This window comes from Lynx canadensis, chromosome B4 (genome assembly GCF_007474595.2).
Source record: "Lynx canadensis isolate LIC74 chromosome B4, mLynCan4.pri.v2, whole genome shotgun sequence".
NCBI lineage: Eukaryota > Metazoa > Chordata > Mammalia > Carnivora > Felidae > Lynx > Lynx canadensis.
The window spans coordinates 132,051,739-132,074,639 of record NC_044309.1 but is presented as its reverse complement, the minus strand read 5'-3'; the positions used below and the strand labels follow the sequence as shown (position 1 = coordinate 132,074,639).

The following is a 22,901-nucleotide window of genomic DNA, read 5'->3' as shown; positions in this document are numbered from 1 at the left end:
ATCCCAAGCAGGTTCCGCACTGCCAGCACAGAGCCCGACGTGGGGCTCGAGCCCACGAAATGTGAGATCACGACCTGAGCTGAAATCAAGAGTCAGATGCTCAACCAACTGAGCCACATCTGAGCTCAACCAGATGCACCTGGGTTTGTTGTTGGTGTTGATTTAAGTCGGCGCCGCACCCCATGTGGGGCTCAAACTCACAACCCTGAGATCAAGAGTCTCATGCTCTATCCACCGAGCGAGCGGGGTATCCCACCAGGCTCTGGATTGTATCTTTGGATGAAACTAGCAATGTGGGATCAGGTAACCCAACCCCTTTGTTCCGGCCTCTCGTAAAGCGCTCATACGGATCGTACTGGTGTGTTACCTTGAATTCATTGGTCTGCGCTGTGTGTGCAAAGCCACTGTGAGTTCACTGTGGGAGGACGCTCGGGGCATTACCGACGACATCCCATGCTGGCCCTTCAGCCAAACATTTCTCTGTCTCCCCAGAGAAATTTCTTTCAAGCCTTATTTTAGGCACAGAGGACTCCTTCTACTTACCGGTTCATTTTCATCATGTGGATATTGTGAAATGTGCTCCTAATCACATTTCTCTTTTTTACATGGCTGCACAGAGGCTCGGAACCAAATGGAAGGACGACTCTGGCACAAACACAGAGTTCTATGATGCGTGTTTGGCGTGTGATCCCTTTCTGGCTTCATTTTCTTTCCCTTCCCTCATTTGCTTACCTTTTTCTTGTTGAGTTGCACACGTTTTGGTGTGTAACCTCAGACACGTTCTTGGAAGGAGAAAGGATACGCTTAACCCTATAAAAGAATCCCAAACCTACAAATCTTGCCCTTGTAAAAGTCGTATTTACCCAATATTCCGTAACGGATACCGTGATCCTTGCCCTCGTGTCTTCCTTACTTCATCCCACCTCCAACGACTCGTGCCAATCGTTTCCAGATCTTGTCCATCCTAACTATCTCCTGATTTGGCTCCTTCATGTTCACCTTACAGGTCACACTGGTCACGTCACCCAGGTCACCCACCTTGACGGGTACTTTAACCCTTTTAGCGCATCCCGCTGCCCTCAGGATGAAGTTTCCTTAGATTCTAGGCTGGGATTTGAACTCTGTCTTCCTAAGCTTGTCTCCTGCCACTGTCCCCTACTCTCTGGACCATATCAAACCACAAGCAGTCCGTGAGCAGATCTTTTATTCTCTGTACCTTTGTACACATTGTTCCCTCTGCCTGGACAGCTGCCTTTTGGCCTGACAAATAAAAATCCTTTGCGGCCCAGTTCAAATAACATCACTTCAGCAGAAGCCCACGACCTGGGGGGAGGGGGGGTTCACCAGTCCTCTCTTGTATTCCAATCATATTTTGCACAGGCCTCTGGTGCAGTTATGATGTCGGCAAACTGGTTTCTCCCAGGGCAGGTGCTTCATGTCTGCTGGATTTCTATGTTGCAGAGCTGGGCACAAGGCTAGGCAGAGCAGGCTTAGCACAGCACACATTTGTTAAATAAATGGATGAACAAATCCCTCATTTGACAGATGGGGAACCTGAGGCCCAAGACAATAACCCAGTGAGCTGTATGCACAAATGGAATGACAGAAGTCTCTTGATGCTCTCTTTTCTCCCTTGATGGTAAGGAGGGAATTCCTTTTAGGGAGAATAGTCTGTCTAGGACCTTTAGTGACATTGTCAAACCTTTTTAAACTCTCTTCGCCATTTTAACTTTTCAAAAATGTTTATTTTTGAGAGAGGCAGAGCATGAGCAGGGGAGGGGCAGAGAGAGGAGTCACAGAATCCAAGGCAGGCTCCAGGGTCTGAGCTGTGAGCACAGAGCCCAAGGCAGGGCTTGAACTCACGAACTGTGAGATCATGACCTGAGCTGAAGTCAGACGCTTGACCGACTGAGCCACCCAGGTGCCCCCGGTAAATATTTCTTATTGAACGATTTGGGGGCCCAGAGCTCTTTCCAGTGAGGGGGTTACTGGGCACCAAGTCTGATGCTGTGAAAACCGAAGCTGGAGTCAGACTTGAGCCCTGTCCTTCATTGATTGTGTGACTTTTGTCAAATTATTTCCTCTTGGCCTGAAACTTCGTTTGCTCTATAGGAGGGGACAGACAATATGGGTCATAGTCTTTCGTTTGCAATTCTGAAATTAAAAACAGAGGCCACTGGATAGCAAAAACCAAACCGACGAATTTTTTAGGCAGCAAAGTCAGCCTTGAACCGATGTGAAGCCGTTTATATTTATCCCACTCCATAAGAAGGTATCTATATCTGCATCTATATTTTTACAGAATTAATGTGTCTCATTAAAGAGTTTGGGGAGGATTACATAAGTATGTGCACCATATTGCATGATTTATTTAAAACATGAAAAATGCTGAGTTTGGAAACACATCTGGCCCCAAAGATTTCCCATAAGGGAAATCTTATTTCCAGTGAGGGAAATCGGCGCCGCCCCCACCCCCGACCCCCCAAGGGATGGTGTGAAGATGAAATGAATGGTTTTTTAACCAATGGTGTGAGCGTGCAATGGCCAGGTCCAGAATCAAGTAACAGGACCGGGTGGGATGGAGGTGCAAGGTGACGTATGGGTGACAGTGTGTGTGCCCTCCCCCAGCAAAAAGGGTGTATCAGGCCTTGGGGGGCAGCCTCGGGAGATAATACTTAATCCCCAGGAAACAACAGGGAGCCACGGGAAGTAACAAGATAACATGTGATTCTTGAAAAGATTTCGAGAGGCAAGCCTGGAAGCAGGGGGAGCAATTAGGAAGCTCGTGGGTCACCGTGGGTGGGGGGAGGCAGGCGGAGATCAGCAAGGGCTCCTGAGGCTGGAAGGGCGAGTCAGGGAGGTTGGGCAGCTGGGCCCGTGACCGCAGGTCGTGAGGCGGTTTTGTCGCCTCACTGACCATCAGTAGCAAGCGCGGGCCACAGCACCTGGACACCCGGAGTCATGGCCCAGACGGGGCTTGAGGGACGGGTGTCCGAAATCAGAAAGCAGTAAAGGCAAGTTGGTGTCGCGGAAGCAGCTCTGGGTTGGGAGTCAGGCGGCCCGGTTTTCGCGTCCCAAGTCGGTGTGCCCGCCAAACGGCCAACACCGCGGATCCGCTGTGTGGGACGGAAAGGGGATGTCACGTGTGAAGGCGCTTGGGCGCTGAAACCCACAGCTGGGTTATTCAATCCTGGAGGGGACGGCATTTCACATGAAAAAAAAACCCAAAAAACCAGACGCGGCCATTTAGCTTCAGCGTAACGGCGTGTGTCATCCAACTTGGCAGCTACCTAACGCTGAACGGTAGTTGCGCCCAATTCTCTGCCAACGTTTCCCTGGCGCTTCGCTAAGTTTGAACCCAGTCGCTCGCCGTATAGTCTCTAATCCCCGCCCCCGAAACGGACGCCAAGCTCAGACCGAACTCTGGGCGAGGACGAGCGTGCGTGGAAAGGGCGCCCCGTACCCGCCCCACGACCCGGCGTCCGCCGCGGGCGCGCGCTCGCACGCCGGAAGGGGCGGAGCCAGGCGGGGCTTTATAAATGGCTCGCCGGCAGAGCCCCGACCTCTACTGGCAGCATTCGGCGGCGGAATGGTATGTGTTATCGTGGCGCTCCCCTCTTTGTTGGCGCGGCGGCACGGCTCCATCCGCGGCGCATCGCCGCCATCCCAACTCGGCGGGCGCCGGGGGCCTGCTCGACGAGCATGGGGGACTCGGCGACATCCCCAACCAGGCCTATTTCTGGAAAGACCCGAGGCCTGTGCTTGACCTGGGGCCCGCCAGCCGCCTGGCGAAAGCCCTTGGGCCTGGCTCCGGTTTGGAGGCCCCGAGCCCGAAAATTCTCAAGAGCCAGATAATTTTCCGGATCTCGCCCTTACCGATTTAGTGTTAATCCGGTTTAGAGTCTGAGCACGTAGGCCAGGAGGCACTTGAGTGGGATCGCCAGGCACTAGTCGTGCTAACCTGGGAGCTGCAGAAATCCAAGTAGCGCGCGGGAGGGGAGCCTGGGCTAGGGGTGCCGAGGCCTCGGGCTGAAATGGGTGGGACGGTTCGTACAACCGTAAGGCCTCTGGAGTTCCGAGGAACCACAGATGATGAACTTATTGACGGGCGGACAGAGACTCTGTGCTGATTGTCATGTTCTGATTTGGCTCTGTCGGGTTCTGGTGGCCTCTACGTGTTATCAGTCCGGCCTGGGGAACCTGTAGTGCCAGCTGCTTGTCCCAGAAGTCCCTTTGTGGTCAGACTGTTGCTGACTCGACTATAAAGCCACCTGTGAAGTGATTTTAATGACCCCCCCCCCCCACCTTGTGTGTCTTTGTCCTGTTAAGAGAAGAAAGTACGTTTGCTTGGGTTACAAAATGAGGTTTCGAGACAAAGATAGAACTCGTTTAGGATGTGTGGCCCTCTAAGCAAGTGAACCCAGCCCCACCCGTTAGCATGTTTATTCATGGGGTCGCTGGTGTGGACTCAGCGTTCAACTGAGGCACGCCGGGCGTCGGAAGTGAGCTACTTAGATGAGCCTGAGTGCTAACATGGATTGTTTCCTCCTAGTCTCACAGGAAGTTCTCCGCTCCCAGGCATGGGTCCCTGGGCTTCTTGCCTCGGAAACGCAGCAGCCGACACCGTGGGAAGGTGAAGAGCTTCCCCAAGGATGACTCTTCAAAGCCCGTCCACCTCACCGCCTTCTTGGGCTACAAGGCCGGCATGACTCACATCGTGCGGGAGGTCGACAGGCCAGGATCCAGTAAGTACAGCCTGCATCCTCGGAGCCGGTGGGGGGTGGTGGTTAGGAGCCGAGGATGGGGAAGGACTGGAGTTGGGGCAGACCCTCTCGGTGGGATCGGTGTTTCAGGCTGTAGATGGCTGGCATTGCTGTAGGTGGAGGGATGTGTTGAAGTCCGGGAACTTTAACGTGAGTAAGTTTTAAAAGATCCACAGCATACGAGTATGCCAATTTGGGAGATCGTCCCGTCCCTGTGAGCCTTAACTCTAAAAGCCTGAATACTGCTCGTGTCCCTGGTTGTGAAGAAAAATCGCACTGCCTTAGAGTCCTGATACTTTTTTGAGTTAGAAACACAAAACGCATGCAGGAAGTTGGCCCCTGGGAGTCCAGGTTGCCGATAAGGACCCCGCTTCTGCAAACTTCCTGGTTACCTCAAGCACGTTGCCTTCTTTAATTGAAGTGGGCACTTGCAGACGCAGCGTCATAATCCCTCGGCGACTCTGGCTGTCCCCCTCCGGTCTGACCGCCCTCTCTTCCACAGAGGTGAACAAGAAGGAGGTCGTGGAGGCTGTGACCATTGTGGAGACCCCGCCCATGGTGGTTGTGGGCGTCGTGGGCTACGTGGAAACCCCTCGAGGCCTTCGTACCTTTAAGACCATCTTTGCTGAGCACATCAGTGATGAGTGCAAAAGGCGCTTCTATAAGAACTGGTAAGGGACAGGGACGAGGAGGCTATGCGCTCTGTGGTCAGGGGCCCTGTGCGGGTTTTCTCTCTAGCAGGGGAGGAACTAGAACTGCTCTGGCGTCCGGTTTAGTTGGTGTCCTGAGCAGAACAGTTCCTGGGGACAGACCTTGAGCAGCACCTCTAGACCGTCCTGTTCAGCCTAGTGGGTGTTGACTGAGAACTCAGTAGTTCTCGTGTTCTTTTGGTTGCTGGGAAGTGTGGAGAGTAGGGCTAGAGACTGAGATAGTGCCTGACTCCCCCAGTCCTCCGTCTGGGAGCGTGGTCGGGTTAATGGCTAAGTCGGAGCAAGAATTAGTGAGTATTTGAATGTTTGTGACTTGTATTAATCTTGTGGACCTCTGCTCAGCTCCGCTCGGCTCTGCCCGATGAGCTCCATCCAGGCTCCGCTTGCCGGTGGAAAAGGCTCCTTAGAAGCCGGCAATGAGCCCCATCCCTATGTGGTGCCAGTGTGCCTTCCGCTCACCCCTTGGAGGAGTGATGAAGGCCTGCACCCCGCCCTCTCCCCAACTCTGCTCTGCCCCTGAAGGCATAAGTCCAAGAAGAAGGCCTTCACCAAGTACTGCAAGAAGTGGCAGGATGACGATGGCAAGAAGCAGCTAGAGAAGGACTTCAGCAGCATGAAGAAGTACTGCCAGGTGATCCGCGTCATCGCCCACACGCAGGTGAGCGCTCGGCAGGACGCACAAGAGGGGACTGCGCCAGTGCTTCCTGTCTAGGGAGACGGAGTCCTACTTGAACCGAGCCCCCCTGGTTCTCTTCTGACTTGATTCCTCCCCTCAAATGGACTGTGGAGGGATTTTGGAGGGATGGTAAGATTGGTTCCAGTTCCTTAAACTTGTCTGGATGGATGGGCCAGCGAGCAGCCTGGGGATTGCTTGAAGTGATGCAGCAACACGGTGCGGCACCTGCCCTGGATTCCCAAGGCCAGGCTAAGTCTATTAACCTGAGAAGGCAGCCCGGTTCCTCCAGGCCTAAGGGTTGGCTTTTCTGTCGCCAACAGAGGGCGCTGTGTCTCCAGGCTTTTTATTTGGGAAACCGTGCCCCGTTTTAGGAAAAGCGGTGGAAGGAACTAGTGATTCTTTGACATTGTGAAATGCTTAACTGGCTGTTTGCGCTTCAAATCTGACTTGCCGTGACCCTTTGGCTGTAGAATGACTACGTCCTCTGCAGTTTGCTTGAGTTATTATTCCGAGTATACACCCCTGATTGTTAAACGGTTTAGTTTCAGTATGGTTAAAATGGCCGTATCGGCTTAGGTTTGTAGCGTGTGTCTGTTACCGAAGAAAGTTCCATAGGACAGCACTGGGCCACTCTTAATGAAACACTTTAGGTTTGAATTCTTTTTTTCCCTAACTTTGCAGCTTATCTCTTGACTGAGGTGCTATTTCCACTCTCCCGCGATGTGAGTGGCTTGTTGACGGTCAGTAGAGCCAAGATAGATGGCCAGGGTAAACGAGGGCAGTACTGGAAGCAACCAGAAAGCATGATGATCGGGAACGTAGGGCTAGTTGGTCCCAGGATCCGGTTAGGTCTGCTTGTGTTGGTGTGGCCCACGTGTATTAAGGATCAGTCCATCCTGATGGTGAACTCTGGCGTCAGAATTGGAAAGGGGAACGGAGGAGAGCTTGAAGCTCAGGGACCTGGGCCCTATCGATTCCCTCCTAGATGCGCCTGCTCCCTCTACGCCAGAAGAAGGCCCACCTCATGGAGATCCAGGTGAACGGAGGCACGGTGGCCGAGAAGCTGGACTGGGCCCGTGAGAGGCTGGAGCAGCAGGTGCCCGTGAATCAGGTGTTCGGGCAGGACGAGATGATCGATGTCATCGGCGTCACCAAGGGCAAAGGCTACAAAGGTGAGCTTTGCAGTGGCCCAGGTGGTGGTCAGATGCGGTTTCAGGTCCAGATCTTTGGCGATGAGGCTCTGGAAGGAGTGCTGGGCACATCTCGTGAGTAAGATGGCAGAAACTTTCCTCCCTGCCTTGTCTCTGGGAATAGCCTTGTGGTCAAGTGGCAGGGAGGTAGGAGGACTGGGGGTGATCTGGCCATACATCTGAACCCTTACGTTTGGCGCTCACTGCAGAAGGCGGAGGGGACTCGGAAATTGGGTCAGCCTCCGACAGTGTAGAACTTGGTGAATGCTGTGAAGTGTGCGTGTTCCCATTCTAGTGCAGGGCCGGTTCTCCCGGGCCTCTTGAGTTGAGAACAGGTTTACGTCTGGGCAGGTGATCCACTGGAGCGAATGAGGGGTTAGAGGGTCACGTGTACGTTAAGCCTTCCTGCCCCTCACTCACCTAGTCCATACTCAAGCGTCGAGTGAACTCAAATTGGGCACTCAGTGGGAAAGGGCCACTGGCAGGCGTTCTAGACACCCCGGTAACAAGCTTGTGTCTGTTCTAGGGGTCACCAGCCGCTGGCACACGAAGAAACTACCCCGCAAAACCCACCGAGGGCTGCGCAAGGTGGCCTGTATTGGGGCCTGGCATCCTGCCCGAGTGGCCTTTTCTGTGGCTCGGGCTGGGCAGAAAGGCTACCATCACCGCACTGAGATCAACAAGAAGGTGAGGTGCCAAGGGGGTTCGTGTGGAGACTTTAAACCTGGAAGGGAGAGACGAGCCCAGTGTTGGGAGTGCAGTTTCCACTTCCTGTTAGCACTGCTCCGTTGTGCGGGAGCTTCCGGACTGCACTCGGACCGGAGTTGCTCACCTTGTCTGATGGGGCACGGTTTTGGCTCGTGGACGTCAGTGGTTTACAAGGTGCCATCGAAGGTGGTTCTGGTGCAGCTGACCCTTAGAGTGACCAAAGATGAGAGCCACGTCTGGCCTTTCCCTTGCCTTTGAGGTTTTGGGGGGGCCACTGTCTCCAACACGCGGCGGTATCTCGAGGCCCAGCCAGCCTTTCTTTCTGCTCCTAGCCTGGGGTGCCCCATCACTAGGACTGAGATGATAGCTGCTTTCCCGGAGTCTGTCTCTCCTTTTAAGTTTCTACGGTCCATCCCTTACGTAGATCTACAAGATCGGCCAGGGCTACCTCATCAAGGATGGCAAGCTGATCAAGAACAATGCTTCCACTGATTATGATTTGTCTGACAAGAGCATCAACCCTCTGGTGAGTAATGAGAACTGTTTTCTCAAAGCCTCGAGTCCTGGCTCCGGCGGGGATTTCCTTCTCATTCTTTGTGAATCTGCGCCAGACCTCACCTGTGGGGTGGGACCCTGGTGCTCTTGTGTCCTGGCTGACTCACCGAGGCTGTGTTTTCAGTCTGTTAACTGGTCTCCTACAGACTGTATCCAGCTGTCTGTTCTTGTAAATGGCACGTCTTCAATGCCCTGGTTGGGGCTGGCTGGTGAGAAGTGGGATCTCAGACCCAGCTGTTCAGTGATGAGGCTCTGGAATGAGCGCTGGGCACAGCGCCCGAGTCCAACTGCGGAAACGTTCCTTGCTGCCTTCCTTCTGAGAACAGCCCTGTGGTCGGCAGGTGGCAGGGGAGCACCTGAATCTGAAGGAGTCCTGTGTGCTGTCTGATCAGTCTCTAGCCTTACACTTGCTCTGTCCTGATCTGATGGCTTTGCTCTTTCCAGGGTGGCTTTGTCCACTATGGTGAAGTGACCAATGACTTTGTCATGCTGAAAGGCTGTGTGGTGGGAACCAAGAAGCGAGTGCTCACTCTTCGCAAGGTGAGGCTGGCGGCCCTTCCTGGTGGTCAGGGTGTAGGCGGGCCTTGGGCCTCCAGTGGAGGAGAGTCGATAGTGGACACAGGGCCACGCTTCGTTGAGGGGAGTTCAAAGAAATGGGGGGCAGGGCTTGGCCTTCCATTGAACATGAGCTTTGAAGTTCTGGGAGGAGGAATTTCAGTCTGGCCTGGCCCAGCTGTTTGCTTCTGTTTTCATGTGTTTCCTACATCGCTCTGGCGTCCAGGGGGAGATCCTTGGGTAAGACTAGCTAGAGTAGAGGTGGTGTGGGAGGGGGTTCCTCTTGGCTCTGGAGGGGCTGTGATTGAGACTGGCGATCCTCTGCCCTCGCAGATGAGGGGCCTGTGAACTGTAACTGACCTTTCCCTCTTGGCCCACAGTCCTTGCTGGTGCAGACCAAGCGGCGGGCCCTGGAGAAGATTGACCTTAAATTCATCGACACCACCTCCAAGTTTGGCCATGGCCGATTCCAGACCGTGGAGGAGAAGAAAGCATTCATGGTGAGCACCCGGACCCTGCTGCCCTCTGGCTGGGGCTGGGATGGTTCCCCGGGGATGTCTCCCGTCAGCCTGCCCGGCTGCACTGGCTCCTGAGGGTCCTGAGCTTGTGACAGTGCAGGATCTCTGGTTCCATAGGTGGGGGTATTCGTGCCCAGCTTCTTTCCTCCCCCTCTAACCTTGCCCCCTGCGCCTCTCCACAGGGACCACTTAAGAAAGACCGAATTGCAAAGGAAGAAGGAGCTTAACGTCAGGAGCAGATTGTGCAGCTGGTGGGATCTCAATAAAACTAGTTTTCCAGTGACCCCCTGCCTCCGGTTTTGCTTCCCAGTCTGGCCGCTCCACTGTGGCCACAGGAGGGTTCTTGTGCTTTGAGAGTTGTTGCCCTTGGCTCCTTAGCAAAATGTCATGTTTTTTGCCCTACCATTTTATCTGGCCCCGTGCCTGGCGCAGGTGGGGCTTGATGGGAGCTAGAAGCGGAGCCCGGGTCTGCCCCTGAATTGTCGAAACTGGCCTGGGGCGGCAGGCTTTGTGCAAATGTGTCCCGTCACCCGGTGAGGCTCTGCTGTAGAGGGTGATTGTGTTTGCACAGCTTGGGTGGTAACACCGCACGGGGAGTGAGGCAGTGAGGATTTCGTGTTCCCCGTTGGCTTTGGAGTTCTGATGGGCATGGCAGGGCCAACCCTGGCTTTGAGTATAAGAATAAGTAATTTAGTTAACTAATCCACATGGGATACATGGGATTGGATTCCAGTTGGGGCTTGTTGAGGTTCTTTTCTAACCAGCCGGGTTTTGACACTGGGGGGGGGGGGTGCCCCGCACTGAAACTGGTAGAACATGGGAATGTACCCTGAGGAAGGTTCTGGTTAGTTGCTCCCCCAGCTTTGCTTTACAAGGTTGAGGACGTGGGCATGCAGAGGTGAAATTCTGCCCGGCTGGGAAGCCATTGGGACCCTTCATTGGCCTAGAATGGTTCAGCCTCTACCCTGCGTATCTGTCCTCCAGGCTTGGGATCCCCACAGTGGTGGGCAGTGGTGTGGCTGACCCCTGTGACTTCAAGCCTGTGAGTTCTGGCACAGCTGGCAGTCCAGGGGTGTGTCCTGGGGAGGTGTCACCGCCCTGCCCCCCCCCCCCCCCCAGGCCTGTCCGTTGTGCTGGTCCCCACACAACCTTGGGCTGTTTGCCTCCTGACTCCAGCTGAGGGCCGAGACTGGCTGGAGCAGCTTTGGGTGGTCCTTGTCCAGCTGTTTAGCAACTAGCAGGCTGTCCCCCCTGGCTTCTGGCACCTCCTGAGAACAGGGGTAGTGCTGGCCCAGGACAGACTGATGGCATGTGTGTGGTGCAGGGCCAGGTAAATTAGAGGGGGCCCAAGTTGTCCCTCTGGTTCCCAGTTAGCATGATGCCCGCATGAGTGGATGAGGCCGGGAAGAGCTCTAAGCACAGGACCCTCCCATCACGTCCTCCGCCTGGCAAATCTGGAGCCCCTTGTGAACCCCAGGGGCATGGCCTGGAAGCCGCTGGTTGGTTGGAGAAGACAGCTGCCGCAGCACCGCCCGCCGTGGGTCCTCAGGATCCTGGTTCTGGAGCTGCACTTCTGGCCAGAACCGCCAGGGGGGGGAGTGGGCAGCACCCTGCTGGACCGGCCCCTTGAGGCCCTGCGGGAGGGCCCCAGGGCTTCCTGACCAGGGTGCCCCAGTCTTGGGAGTCAAGCCCACAGCCGGAAGGGGTGAGGACCTGGTCCCAGGCCCCTAGTCCCCTCGGGCAGAGTCAATCTCCCAACCCAGTCAGGTTCTGGAGAGGATGGTGAGCTGGGCAGGACCACCCCCTCTTTCCCTTGGCCTTGTAGCCTTCGGGCCTCCCCGCCACCCTTAGGCCAGCCCTGGGCCCCGGCTGCCCACCCAGCCCAGGTAGGGAAGGTTTTGCTGGTCTGAGATGTCCTGGCTGGGCCTTGTTCCCCTGTCCCCAGGGCTCTGCCCACTCGGAATGGCCAGGATGACCGGATGTGGGTCCAGAGAACAAAGGCTCAGCTCCTAAGGGCAGAAAAGTATCCTGTGTGCTCCTAGCCCAAGGACATGCGCACAAGCATCCAGCACCTTGCATACATCTTCAGGTGACATGCTGTCGCCTTACCCTTCTGTGTCCCCAAACACATGACACGGGCACAGAAAGCCCTTTGCGGGGGCAGGCTTACTCGACGGGCTGAGTGAGCCCTTGGCTGTTGACCATACCCTCATGTCCCCATTCTCTTTGTTCCTGTCCTGGCCCTGGCCAGTGAGTGACCTTGAGCACATCCCAGAGCAGTTCCAAGCCCCCACCTCATCTGCTGGTGACTCACGATCTCAGCGGTTGTTAGCGGGACCAGATGGCAAAGAGTGTCCCAGTGGGTGCACGGAAAAAGCTGGGGCTTTTAGGGTGAATAATAAGGGTCTCTGGGGCAGGGGGCAGCGGGAAGGGCCGGCCACACGTGTGGGGTCAGCTTCACTCCAATCCAGAGAACCACCAGGCGCTGGGGGAGCAGTGGGGAACTGAAAGTCCCTGCTCAAGCTGATCTGGTGGGTGCGCAGACCGTAGACACAAGTAAACAAGACGGTTTTAGGAGTGAACAAAACAGGCCACTGGGCTACACGGGTGTGGGGAGGACGCTCTGAGACAGGGCGCGAAGGACCCAGCCTTCGCGAGCTCCACGGACAGAACACCCCCAACAGCACAGCAGGTGCAAAGTCCCTGAGGTGGGCGAGGCTTCCATGCTCAAATCTGAACTCCGGAGGGAGGCAGGTCTGTGAAGGTGGGACTGGATCCCCGCTGCCTACCTGGCCAGGGGCTGGCATATAGTAGGTGCTCAGTAAACGTTCCCTGCGTCCGGGGACCAGCCCGTGCTTGCCTGTCGGGTGCCCCAGCACTGGTCTCCTGGCACTTGTGTGAGCCTGTGGTGGGTGGGACAGCTGTCTTTGTCTCCCGCAGTCTGCCTGCATGTCACTGAGGGTGCTCCTGAGTGCCTGTCGCTGTGCGCTTCCTGTCACCAGAACCCTCAGACAGGCCTCGCTGGAATCCTGTGGTGACAGAACAAGGAGTCTCATTCCATTCCTCCTGAAAAAAAAAAAAAAAAAATACCTGCTGGGAATTTCTGAGCAAGTGGGAACAGGGAGGTGGCCGGAGCCACCATTGCCTTAAAAGGCACGACAGAGCTAGTGACTTCGCTGAGCTCACCTGGGGATGGCCTTGGGGGGTGGAGGGGTGAGTCGTTGGCTGCACCTCCTGGGCTCACCCCCAAAGTATTCCGCCTCCTCCCCAGATCCTCACGGACGGCCTTGCCAGCAAGGGCTGCTGCGCTGCCTGGCCCGCTGGCCCTCCCGACCCCAGCCCCGGGGGCCCCAGCCCTGTGCCTCGCCCTCCCCCCATCTGCTCTCAGCGCGCAGCTACTTGTCTGAGGCTCCCGAGTCCCCGCCCGCCCTCTGTGCGGTGTCGCGCCGCATAGGCTGGTACTCGAGGCTTGCCAACCTCTCCAGCATCACGTCCCCTCCCCGGGGCCAGACTCCCGGCCTGCTCCCAGGAAACCAGTTGGCTCTCCCCTGCCCTTTCAGCAGCAGGCTCAGAAGCCCGGGCTGGGGCTGGACTGCCGGGAGGAGAGGGGCCTGACTCAAACTCCGGGGGAGGCCGGAAAGTGACAGCGAGGGAGGCGGCCTCCAGGAACCTTCCAGGGCCTCGTAGCAGATCAGAACTGTTACAATGCAGAATCCTTACCATAGGTCATCCATCGGCCCCCTCGACCGGCCCGCACAGCGCTGCCCAGGGTCCAGGCCCAGCAGCCCCTGGCTCGCGAGGAGCCGCGCTCACGCTGGCTTTGCCTCCAGGGGGCACTGCCTGGTGGGCAGGTGGCAATAGCCTGAGTACCTCACCTCCTCTCAGGCACTGTGCTCAGTACTTTACGCGTATAGACTCAGTCTCCAGGAGCACCACTTGACCCAGCTTCTGTTACTACCCCATTTTGCAGAGGAGAAACTGAGGCTCGGAGAGAATGAGCAGCTTGCCCAAGGGCACACGGCGGACAACTGGGAGGGCTGGGATTTGAGGCCTGGCATCTCTTCGCCCCGACCCTCTGCCACGGGGGGCCTGCAAAAGCATCGTGGCTTAGAAGGAGAAGGAGGAGTACAGTACTCATTTGTGGAGCACCTACTGTGTGCTAAGGCTTGTGCTAGACCCTTTCGGAGTTACTCTGACCCTTACAACCATTAGCCCCATTTGCCAGATGGGAAAATGGGGGTCCCAGAGAGACTCAGAGAGTCCTCGGAGGTCACAGCGCTGGACTATGCTCTGGGGGGCATCTCCTCTGCTGTCTCCCTGAGCGGTCATGACAGCCCCGTGGGTCCGGGAGCTGGCGCCCCTGTTACCACCCCTGTTTTCGCAATGAGAAAACGCAAGCTGCCTAGCGGCCCCTCGCGTGGGACTCTCTGGAGTGCTGAGCAGGGATTCAAATCCAGCCTCCAGAAGGTAAGCGCTAACCCCTGCACGGCGCTGCCCTCACCGTGTAGGTGCCTGGGGGCTGCTGGTGAGGAAGGGGAGGGACAGCGTTTCCCAGCAGCGCCCACAGCACCAACGTCCCTCTGTCCCCTGCCCCTCACAGACTCACACCACGGGCCGGGACAGATGGGCGCGGGGCGTGGCGGGAGGGGGGGGATGCCGCCCACAGGGCCGCTGCAGACAGGTGGGTCCTGGCCCCACGGCTGGCCTCAGGCTACCAGGCTTCATAGGACTATGGAGAAGTGGCCGTCCCCGCTCGCTGCCTCCTGAGCCCCCGCAGCAGGCAGAGGAAAAGGGCTCTGAGAGGAGATGCTAAAGATAGCCCGCTCGCCACTTCCCCATCCTCGCTGGCCACCACCTCGTCCCCGATGGCTCCCAGCACGCACCACCCTTCCCGTGGCAGGCCCTTCCTCAGAGCCTGGGGCGCAACACAGGGACCCAGGCCACGGTCACCGTCTGAAGACTCCCCAGGCACCGGCGCCGGGCCGGTCAGGGATGTGCCCCGTGCCGCTCAAAAACCTCCCCTCGACGGGAGGTCTATCATCACCCCCGTTTGAACCACGGACACCCCTCCACACCGACACAACCACACATCTCCACGACGGCCGGGGGCCGTGACCACACTGGCATGACAACACCGAGGCTCACCGGGACACGCGGCGTCACTCATTCACCTGGGAGTCTGTCTCCACCCGCCCGGAAGGATTCACGTCTGGGGAAATCCACAAGCGCTACACATCGGGGCCTTTCTTCCAGAGGGCCGGTGGTGAAGCGTTCGTGGACACGCCACGGCCCCCCTGCTGGCCACCTGCTGGCTGAACCCGACTGGCTGAGGTCGTCCCCAGAGGTGGCCGCAGAGGTCAGCACCCTGGGGCACAGAGCGGGGGTGGACGGTGGGCTCCGGTATGACAAGCACAGCGAGCTGGCATTGTGCCTGCCACTTTGCCCTGCCTCCCCGGGACCAGCACCATCTAAGTCACTGTGCGTTGACATTTACGCAAGGGCAGGCCCTCCCCCGCTCCAAAGGTTTCCACGGCTCCGCGTTGCCCATGTCCACTTATTCAGACGTCGAAAACATTTATTAAGCGCCCTGGGTCGGGCACCTTGGGGCGGGATCCAAGACTCCTCCCCCTCATTTGGCCCCAGTCTGCCCAGCAGGTCCTCACGGGCTGCTGTGTCTTGACCACGTGGCCATGTGCGGCCACCAGCGTCGTCTGGCCCAGGCCTCCCGGCTGTGCCGCCGTGGCCCCGCGCGGTACGTGGGAGAGAGCTGGCCGGGGCTGGAGACCGGCTGTTTCTCCCCAGCGCTGTGACAGCCCTGGGAGGGCCACAGAGAAGATCCGGGTGGAGGATGTGCCCCGGCGGGCGGCTGCTGTCACCGAGTCCTCGCTCTCCGTCTGGCCCCCACTCCCCATCAGTAAACACTGAATGGGCGGACGGGCCCGTGGAAAAGGCAGAATCGCTTCCATTTCCCAGTCAAACCAGGGCTCAGAGAGGGCAGCGGACCCCGCCAGGCTCCCGCAGCCAGCACGTGGCCCTGCCTCGTCCTTGTCCTCGTCCGGCACCCGAGCCCCACCAGGCCAGAAGTGGCAACTGCCAGCCCAAGGGCCAAAGCAGCCCACAGCTGTGTTTGGGTTGGCTCTCGGCGTGAGCTGGTCTGCATGAGGCTCTGAATTTCGGGAGTTCACAGCTTCGCTTTCGTCTTTCAAATCCTGATCGATAGCAGAAACCTGGAAGCAATCCAAAGGCCCAGGGGCCTGAGAGGCGCTAAGCGGAAGCGCGCCCTTTCAGCTCCGGGGCTGGGCCTCTGAGAGCCGGAGGCCAGTGCAGAGCGAGGAGGGAGACTCCATGGCTGCAGCAATCAGGGAAGCCTTGCTGCAAGAGGGAGGCTTGAGCCGAGCCGTGAAGGCCGAGCCATGCCGGCTCATGGCTCACCTGAATGGAATGGATGGTTCGAGAAGGGTGGGAAAGCGCAATTCAAAGGAATGAGCTTGTTAATAGAGAAATTTGAGGCACAGCAGGAAGCAGGTTGGGGAGGGACTTGGAGGTGGGTTGGGGGAGGTCTTCCCTGAGACCCTCCTCTGTACCTCACCGCAGGGAGCCCCGGTTCTCCAGACCAGGATGGGGAGGGTGGGGGTGGGGAGTTGGCCCGTGCACACTGTGTGCCAGGCACCACGCGTGGCACTCGCCGTGCATCGGCTCATCGACTCCTTGCATCTACAGGACACAGAAGAGGAACTTGGGCTTGACCCCCAGGCCCCCCTGGGCCCCTTTACCTGGAGGAGGGAAAATGGGAAGGAAGCCTTTCGTAGAAGCAGAGGGTTTCTGTGTAGGCTGTTCCCCTGCGGAGAATCCTTTCCCTATTTTCTGCAGTGGGCAACACCACCTTGCCCTCCAGGCTTCAGTGTCACCTCCTCCTGGAAGCCTCCCCAGACAACCCCTGCCCCCCAGCCCCCCTCTCCCCCCCATATCAGAGTGCTCTAATGTCAGCTCTTCCTGCTGCCTCAGTTTCTCCCTCAGCATTAGTGTTCCTGCTGCTTTGGGCTCCGTGTCCAACTTCCCAGCCTCATGGCCACCTCCTTGCGTCAGGGGCTGCCTCTGTGTCTGTTCTGTTTTTCTTGTGCCCTCTGCGCCCCCAAGTGCTGAGCGCTTGGAGGTGTTCAACACAACAAATATCTCTTGAATACCTAGTTGACCGAAGGCACGAATAAACACACGAATTTAAGAATGAGCGGACGGGTCTTCTCTGGGTCACCCGGACGGTCAGGGTGGCCCGGACGCGGTGGAAGCCGGGGGTCCTGCCTCTGGGACAGCGCCCCATCCTCTCTTGCCCTCTGTCTGGCTTCCCTGCTTCCCTTCTGGAGGCTCATACCTATTCTCCACTCAGCAGCCAGAATGATCCCGTTAAAGCCCAAGTCCAACTGCAGCCTTCGGTGCAGAGTCTCCATTTTAGAAGAAGTGTTCTGTGCCGTGGATGGGGCGCTGGCTGTGCCACGTGACCGTATTTACGAACCCTGCACAGCTCCCATCGAGTGCAGAGCACCAGCCCAAGTCACCAAGGTGCCCGGTCCCTGACCTCACGTCCCTCACGCCCTGCACTCATCTGGGCCTCTCCGTTCCTCTCTCCTGGCAGGCGTGCTGCTGCCTCAGGGCCTTTGCACTGGCTCTCCCCTCGTCCTGGAATGCTCCTCCTCTAGAAGCCTTCGGAGATGCCCCTTCCACAGCGAGGCCCCTCCTGACCTGACCCCCTAGTGATATCGGCAACCCGCTCCCCGCCTGCTCTCCTGACGCCCCACTGTGCCCACCCCTTCTCTTTTCCAGGGCGCTCTCACTTGCCACCTCGTGTGCAACGGCCTTCCTCATCACGTTGACGGTCTCTCCCCGTTCCCTTGTTTGCGGCCCTGTTCTCCAGGTCCCAGAGGCGCCGGGGAGGGAAGGGATGTGGTCTGGAGCGCGTGAGGGAGAGGGGAGAGCTCCGGGGCGGCCACAACTTCCTCAAGGCAAATTTAGGAAAAGCTGAAGTGAAAAAGGCTTGGGCAGCTGAGGGCTTCCTGCAGCTAGTTCCAGGGGCGTGCATGCGCCTCGGTGCCTGTGTGCGTGTGCATACGAGCGTGCATGCGTGTGCCGTGCGTGTGCTGCTGTGTGTGTGTGTGTGTCTGTGCACTGTGTCCGTGAGAGTCCTGAAATGGGGGACTTGCCCCCTCAGGGCCTCGGGCTCAGCAATCCCTGGTCCTGGCTCCCCAAGACTCCCTGGCAGGGCCCTGTGGCGCTCAGTGCTCTGTCCTCCCCCTCCCTGGGTGGTGTGACCTGACGGAAGAGCGTGTGGCCTCTGGAGCCCGACTTTCAGGGTCCCCGGTCCCAGCTCTGCCAACTGATGAACCGTGTGACCTCGAGGAAGCAATGTAGTCACACTGTGCCGCAGTTTCGGAGTCTGCAAAGTGGGGAGGATCGGACAAAACCCCACCTCCTTATTGTTGCGGGATTTGAAGGGCAAGAGCACGTGAGGGGCTGAGGCCAGCCGTGGGGACCTCGGAGCTGGTCTCAGATCCGGCCCGTGAGACCCAGGCCAGCCGCGGGGAGCAGGCTCCCGGGTGGAGGCCACCACCGGGCCGAGAAGTGAGGGCCGCAGAGGAAAGTCCAAGGCTGCCCCAGGAGGCACCTGCACCCGGCAGGTGGTCTCAGCGGAGGCCTGGGGGGATGAGGCTGCTTTGTCCAGGGGAGGAGGGAGGAGGGCCACGGGCTGCCCGGAGCAGGGCAGGGAGGGAGCCAGACGGCCTGGCGGTGCCTGCCAGGAACTCGGCGAGACCTATGCCCAGTAGGACCAAGGACCCCCGTCCTTGAAGTGCCTGTCTGCACGTGTCCGGGCATGGGGGAGCCACGGCAGGTGTCTGAGCAGAGGCGTGGAAGCTTCAACCCAAGGCTTCTGGTTCCAGGCCGATAGAGGGATACCACCATAGCATAGGCTGGAAAGATGAGACACTTTCTCGCAAAAATACTTAGAAAACAAAACCTGTAAGAACACAGCAGTTAGGGCACACTGCTCTGTGTGAAATGGTAACGTCCTGAGGGGCAAAGGGGCCGAGGGGAGTGCGATCTACAAAGCCTTCCTCGAGGAGGAGGCCCTGGAAGTGAGCCTCCGTGGAGGCAATAAGAAAGTATGCTGCAGCGTCCTGGGTGACTTTGGGCAAACCACTTCCCTCTCTGGTCTCCGCTCCCATCTGCCCTCCCAGCGCTGACCCAGGCCCCTCCCCTGTGGCTCTCTGGGCTCTGACATTCCTCCATCAGAGATGAGGACCCTTGGAATCCGCCGGGGGCGGGGAGGGGGGGCGATTCAGGTTCTTGATTTAGACGGAGACCCCACCTGCCTCGGTTTCCCCTCTGCGCTGGCTGAGGCAGGGAGGATTATAATGCTTGATTGTCAAAGACCTTGCACGCCTCAGGGGCCAGATGCCAGGGATTGTTTTCCATTCCTAGGAGGGTGGGCCCTTCCTGCCAGGAGAAAATTCCAAGCTCTTGCAGCCGGGGAGGGGGTAGATCCTGTCACCACCACCACCGTCCCCCCCCCCCCATGACCACATACCCGCCGCCCAAACTTGTGGCACCAACGACTTTCTTTCTCTTCTCCTTCTCTCTTGGCAAAGGTACCCGCCCAGGGCCCGGAGGAGAGGCCCTCAGCCTCTTCTGTTTGCTCAGAAGCACCTTCTCTCTTCCCTTCTCCCTTCCCACTTTGGCCATTCGCCCAGAGACACGGGCCCAAGGCGGGGGCCGTGCGGAATGACCCCCACCAAGGCCTGGCTCGTTCTGCTCCTGGATGTCTGTTCAGTCCGGGTGGTAGGAAGAACACGGGCTCGTGACCTCTGGGGCAATGGGATTTTTACTCGGGAATTTTCGGCTCCAAAGGACCCTTGCTCCCAGCATTCCGTAAATCCATTTCCGCGGTTCTGATCTTCGGTTGCAAGATGCTGCATTTCTGAAATTATTGGGTTATAAGAGTCTTGGGCCTGAAATGATTTGGCTTTCAGAGCCTTGGGCCTGGAATGGAAAATGTTCCACTACTCGATGGCCCTGGACTTCTCTGGTTGTGAGAACCTGTGGTGCTAGAATGTTCTAGTTCAAAGGTTTTGTGCTTCTGGAAGTCTGGATCCAGGTGTCTGCAGTCCCAACACGGTGCTGTGGGTCGAGGGTGCCACGGGCGGGGGGGGGGGTGGATGGGAGGAGGGACTGGGCAGGGGGGTGGTGACGGGTGGCACAGTGGCGGGCCAGGTGCACCCATGTGGGCGTTGGCGGCAGCTCCGGTGCTGACAGCTGGGCAGGGGCCGCTGCCTGAGCTCATGGCACCTGGCCTTGACCCAGGACCGGGAGGGGATGGGACGGGAGGGGGACCCAGGGGAGGTCAGGCTGATGGCCTTCCACAAGCTCGGCCACCTCCTTCCCTCCCTGGGCCCTCCTCCTGTCACCCACTGACCTCACAGGTGCCGAGAGTGCCGAGCCCACCTAGGGCAGCCCCTCACTGCATGAGGGGAGACCCCGGACGCAGCTAGGGAGGGCGGGGCTTTCCGGGTTCCACCAAGGTCAGGGGCAGCCTAAGATACCCCCCACCTCTCCCTGCCGGTCTCATGTTAACCAGCCCCTCAGACACCCCTCTTCTTCCCTGGATGTATGGTGTCTGGTCACAGACTGACCCCCCCCACCCCCACCCCCAGCTTGCGCCCCAAAAACAACGGCCGTCAGTCCCAGATCTTTGGGTTGCGAAGAGTCAGGATCTCAGAGCCTGACACCAGGGGGCCTCAGTCTTCCCATCTGGACACTGGAGGAGGTGAGCTATCTGCCCTCGGGGCCCCGACCGCCTGTGTCCACTCTGACGGTCCACTTCCTCACCCCCCACCCCCAGCCCTTCCCCGGGCTCCCCTGTGCCCTCCTGGCTTCTGGGGAGGGGCTCCCCACCCCTCCCCGGCCCCGCTTTGGCACGCTCCCAGCAGGCTCGTGGGAGCTGGAATTCGGAGCCGTCCCTGGCGTGTGCGCACTGCCTCCCGCCTGCCGGGGCGCCTCCCCTGACTAGGGGCCAGGAATTCCTCCCGCTTGCTCCCAACAAGCCCCTGGGGAAGGAGGAGCTGTGGGAAGGGGCAGGGAACATACTGGAAGTCAGGACTGAGTGGGGGGCTGGGAGGCAGTCCCGGCCTACAGATACCCAAGGTGGGACAGGCAGGGGGGCGGAGAGGCGGGATGTGGGTGAGTTGTGACCACATCCTCCGGCCTTGCCTGCAGTCCCATCATGTGCGCCAGTGACGGTAGTTGTTGAGTCTTCCTCTGCCCTTATATAGATTTGTTCACTGGTTCAGATGTTTCCTGAGCACCTACTAGGTGCCAGGCATCCCGCGAGGTGCGGGGGACACAGCCACGAGCGGGGCAGAGACAAATACCACCCACACGGGGCTTCTATTCCGTGCAAGGACAGCTGATAAACACAGAGGCCATCTGCGTTGGGCTCCTGTGAGCCCCTTGGGGCATGGGCCACCCGGCCTTGCAGGCTCTGGGTGTCTCTCCCGAGCATAGCCCTCTTCCACTGCTCAGGCCTCCCCTCCGGCCCTCATCCAACCGGGTACCCGGGACCATGGCCCTTGGCTGGGCACAGCGTCCCAGGGAGCACAGTCAGAGGGCGGAGTGCCGTGCTGGGTTCCTCCCAGTATTTGTTCTTCACTTGCTGCGTAACCTTGGGCGAGGTGCTGCCCTCTCTGGGCCTCAGTTTCCCTTGCAAAATGCGGCACTGGGACCAGCGGTAATGGGCACCTTCCCCACCCCAACGGCCTCTCGCTCTGGTTTTCAAGGCACATGGGGGCCTGCCATCTGCCAGGGGGCTTTGGCCGCTGATGGGGGTTGCCCCAGGGTGGGTGACGCACTTCCAGCTGCCTACCTGGCCCCGCTTCAGCTTGCCTGGTCCTCCAGCTGTGCAGCCCAGAGCAGTGATGTCACTGCTGGGGAGACGGTGACTTCAGGTGGGGGTTACCCTGCCCCGGGCTCGTCTGGCCTGGTGCCAGATCTGCTTCCCACGGGGAGGCTTCAAGGATCACCCTGGCGCTCTGCTCACCCCCCCACCCCATCCAACCTGGACCCTCCATGGTCTAGACCCTCATTTGGATTGAGCCGGGTCTCTCCAAGCCAATCTGGTCCAGGCAGAGGGCCGGGCAGGGGCCTCCTCGGCAGAGGAAGGATTTGTGGTTCAAGCCTAACCAGCTGTGTGACCTTGGACACGTTACTCTCTCGTGCTGGGCCTCAACTCCTCTCCAAACAGGGTCCTCCAGGGGCCCCCCAGTGGAGAGCAGGTGGGAGGCCTGACCCAGCGCAAGGTGGCCCTGACTCTGAGGCAGTGAGAGATGATTCCGTCAGTAACACGGGCAATTCAAACATCCCCCTACCCTCCAGCTTTAATGGCACCAACAAGCTGATGTTGCCTTTCGTGACCACCTCAGTCCCGTGCCGGCTGCCTCTTCCATGGCCCCAAAGAAAACACTGGATCCCCCCTAACTGCTCCTCCCTGGCCTCTCCAGCCCTGGAAATGGCGCCACTGTTCACCCAGTTTCTTAAGCTAAAAACCCACGGGTGCCCCTGGTGGCCCACGGCGACACGGACGAATCTCGCGTCGGGAGCAAAAGTCTACCTACGTCTCGCGAAGGAGCTTGTGTTGTGACTCCGTATACGCGAGGGTCAAGAAGGGGGGGAACAGGAGGGTGGTTCCCCTTGGAGGTGGGGTGGGTGGGTACCGGCCCCGAAGGACAAGAAGGGCGCTTCTGGGTCCAGAAATGATCTGGGTCTCCATCTGGGAGCCAATCTTACAGGTATGTTGAGATCTCAAAAAATCTAATCATCAGTCTTGATTCGTCTACTTTCCGCGGCGGGGGACAAAGATCCCAACGGCCATGCGCATTCCAGTCTACAGGGGCGGCGTGGGGGGCAGCCGGTAAGCAAGAAAAACAGGCAAATATGTTGTAGATCGGAGCGCAGGAAGAGGTAGGAAAGGAAGTAAAAGGATAAGGCCAGGGAGGTGAGCCCCGGAGCAAGCGAGGGAAGGAGCCACGAGGCTCTTGCCCGGGGTCCCAGGGAGGGACGGCACGTCCCAATGCTCTCAGGAGAGAAATCAGGACACATATACGGATATGTACTGTTGTGGGTTAGAAGAGGTCGCTGTGAGCACTCGTGAGAAACAGAAACCAGAAAACGGGGTTTGGAAGCTG

At 58.4% G+C, this 22,901-nt stretch overlaps 1 protein-coding gene and 4 non-coding genes across 6 annotated transcripts; all 5 read left to right on the top strand.

The window, feature by feature from the left end:
* The first annotated feature begins 3,530 nt into the window (after positions 1-3,530).
* RPL3 (ribosomal protein L3) lies at positions 3,531-9,958 on the top strand. 2 transcript variants are annotated; one of them, XM_030320668.1, is made up of 10 exons: positions 3,531-3,592; positions 4,553-4,745; positions 5,266-5,434; positions 5,996-6,131; positions 7,135-7,321; positions 7,866-8,026; positions 8,472-8,573; positions 9,047-9,142; positions 9,538-9,657; positions 9,858-9,958. In XM_030320668.1, exons 1-10 carry the CDS (start codon positions 3,590-3,592, stop codon positions 9,900-9,902), a joined length of 1,212 nt encoding a protein of 403 aa, XP_030176528.1. In that variant the 5' UTR covers positions 3,531-3,589; the 3' UTR covers positions 9,903-9,958. The 2 variants fall into 2 exon arrangements, with proteins under 2 accessions (XP_030176528.1, XP_030176529.1); XM_030320669.1 differs by having other exon boundaries at positions 3,540-3,596.
* On the top strand, positions 4,085-4,148 carry LOC115519593. The gene has a single exon (XR_003970588.1). It is a non-coding gene; the product is annotated as a small nucleolar RNA SNORD43 (small nucleolar RNA).
* LOC115519611 lies at positions 5,941-5,995 on the top strand. Its single transcript, XR_003970606.1, has one exon. It is a non-coding gene; the product is annotated as a small nucleolar RNA U82P (small nucleolar RNA).
* On the top strand, positions 7,371-7,464 carry LOC115519607. The gene has a single exon (XR_003970602.1). It is a non-coding gene; the product is annotated as a small nucleolar RNA U83B (small nucleolar RNA).
* On the top strand, positions 8,836-8,929 carry LOC115519606. The gene has a single exon (XR_003970601.1). It is a non-coding gene; the product is annotated as a small nucleolar RNA U83B (small nucleolar RNA).
* Positions 9,959-22,901: the final 12,943 nt, after the last annotated feature.

Coding starts and splice junctions, on each gene's coding strand:
- RPL3 (XM_030320669.1), top strand. CDS start 3,540: ATGGCTCGCCGGCAGAGCCCCGACCTCTACTGGCAGCATTCGGCGGCG. Junction 4,746..5,265: donor GGTCGACAGGCCAGGATCCA/GTAAGTACAGCC, acceptor TCTCTTCCACAG/AGGTGAACAAGAAGGAGGTC. Junction 8,027..8,471: donor GCACTGAGATCAACAAGAAG/GTGAGGTGCCAA, acceptor TCCCTTACGTAG/ATCTACAAGATCGGCCAGGG.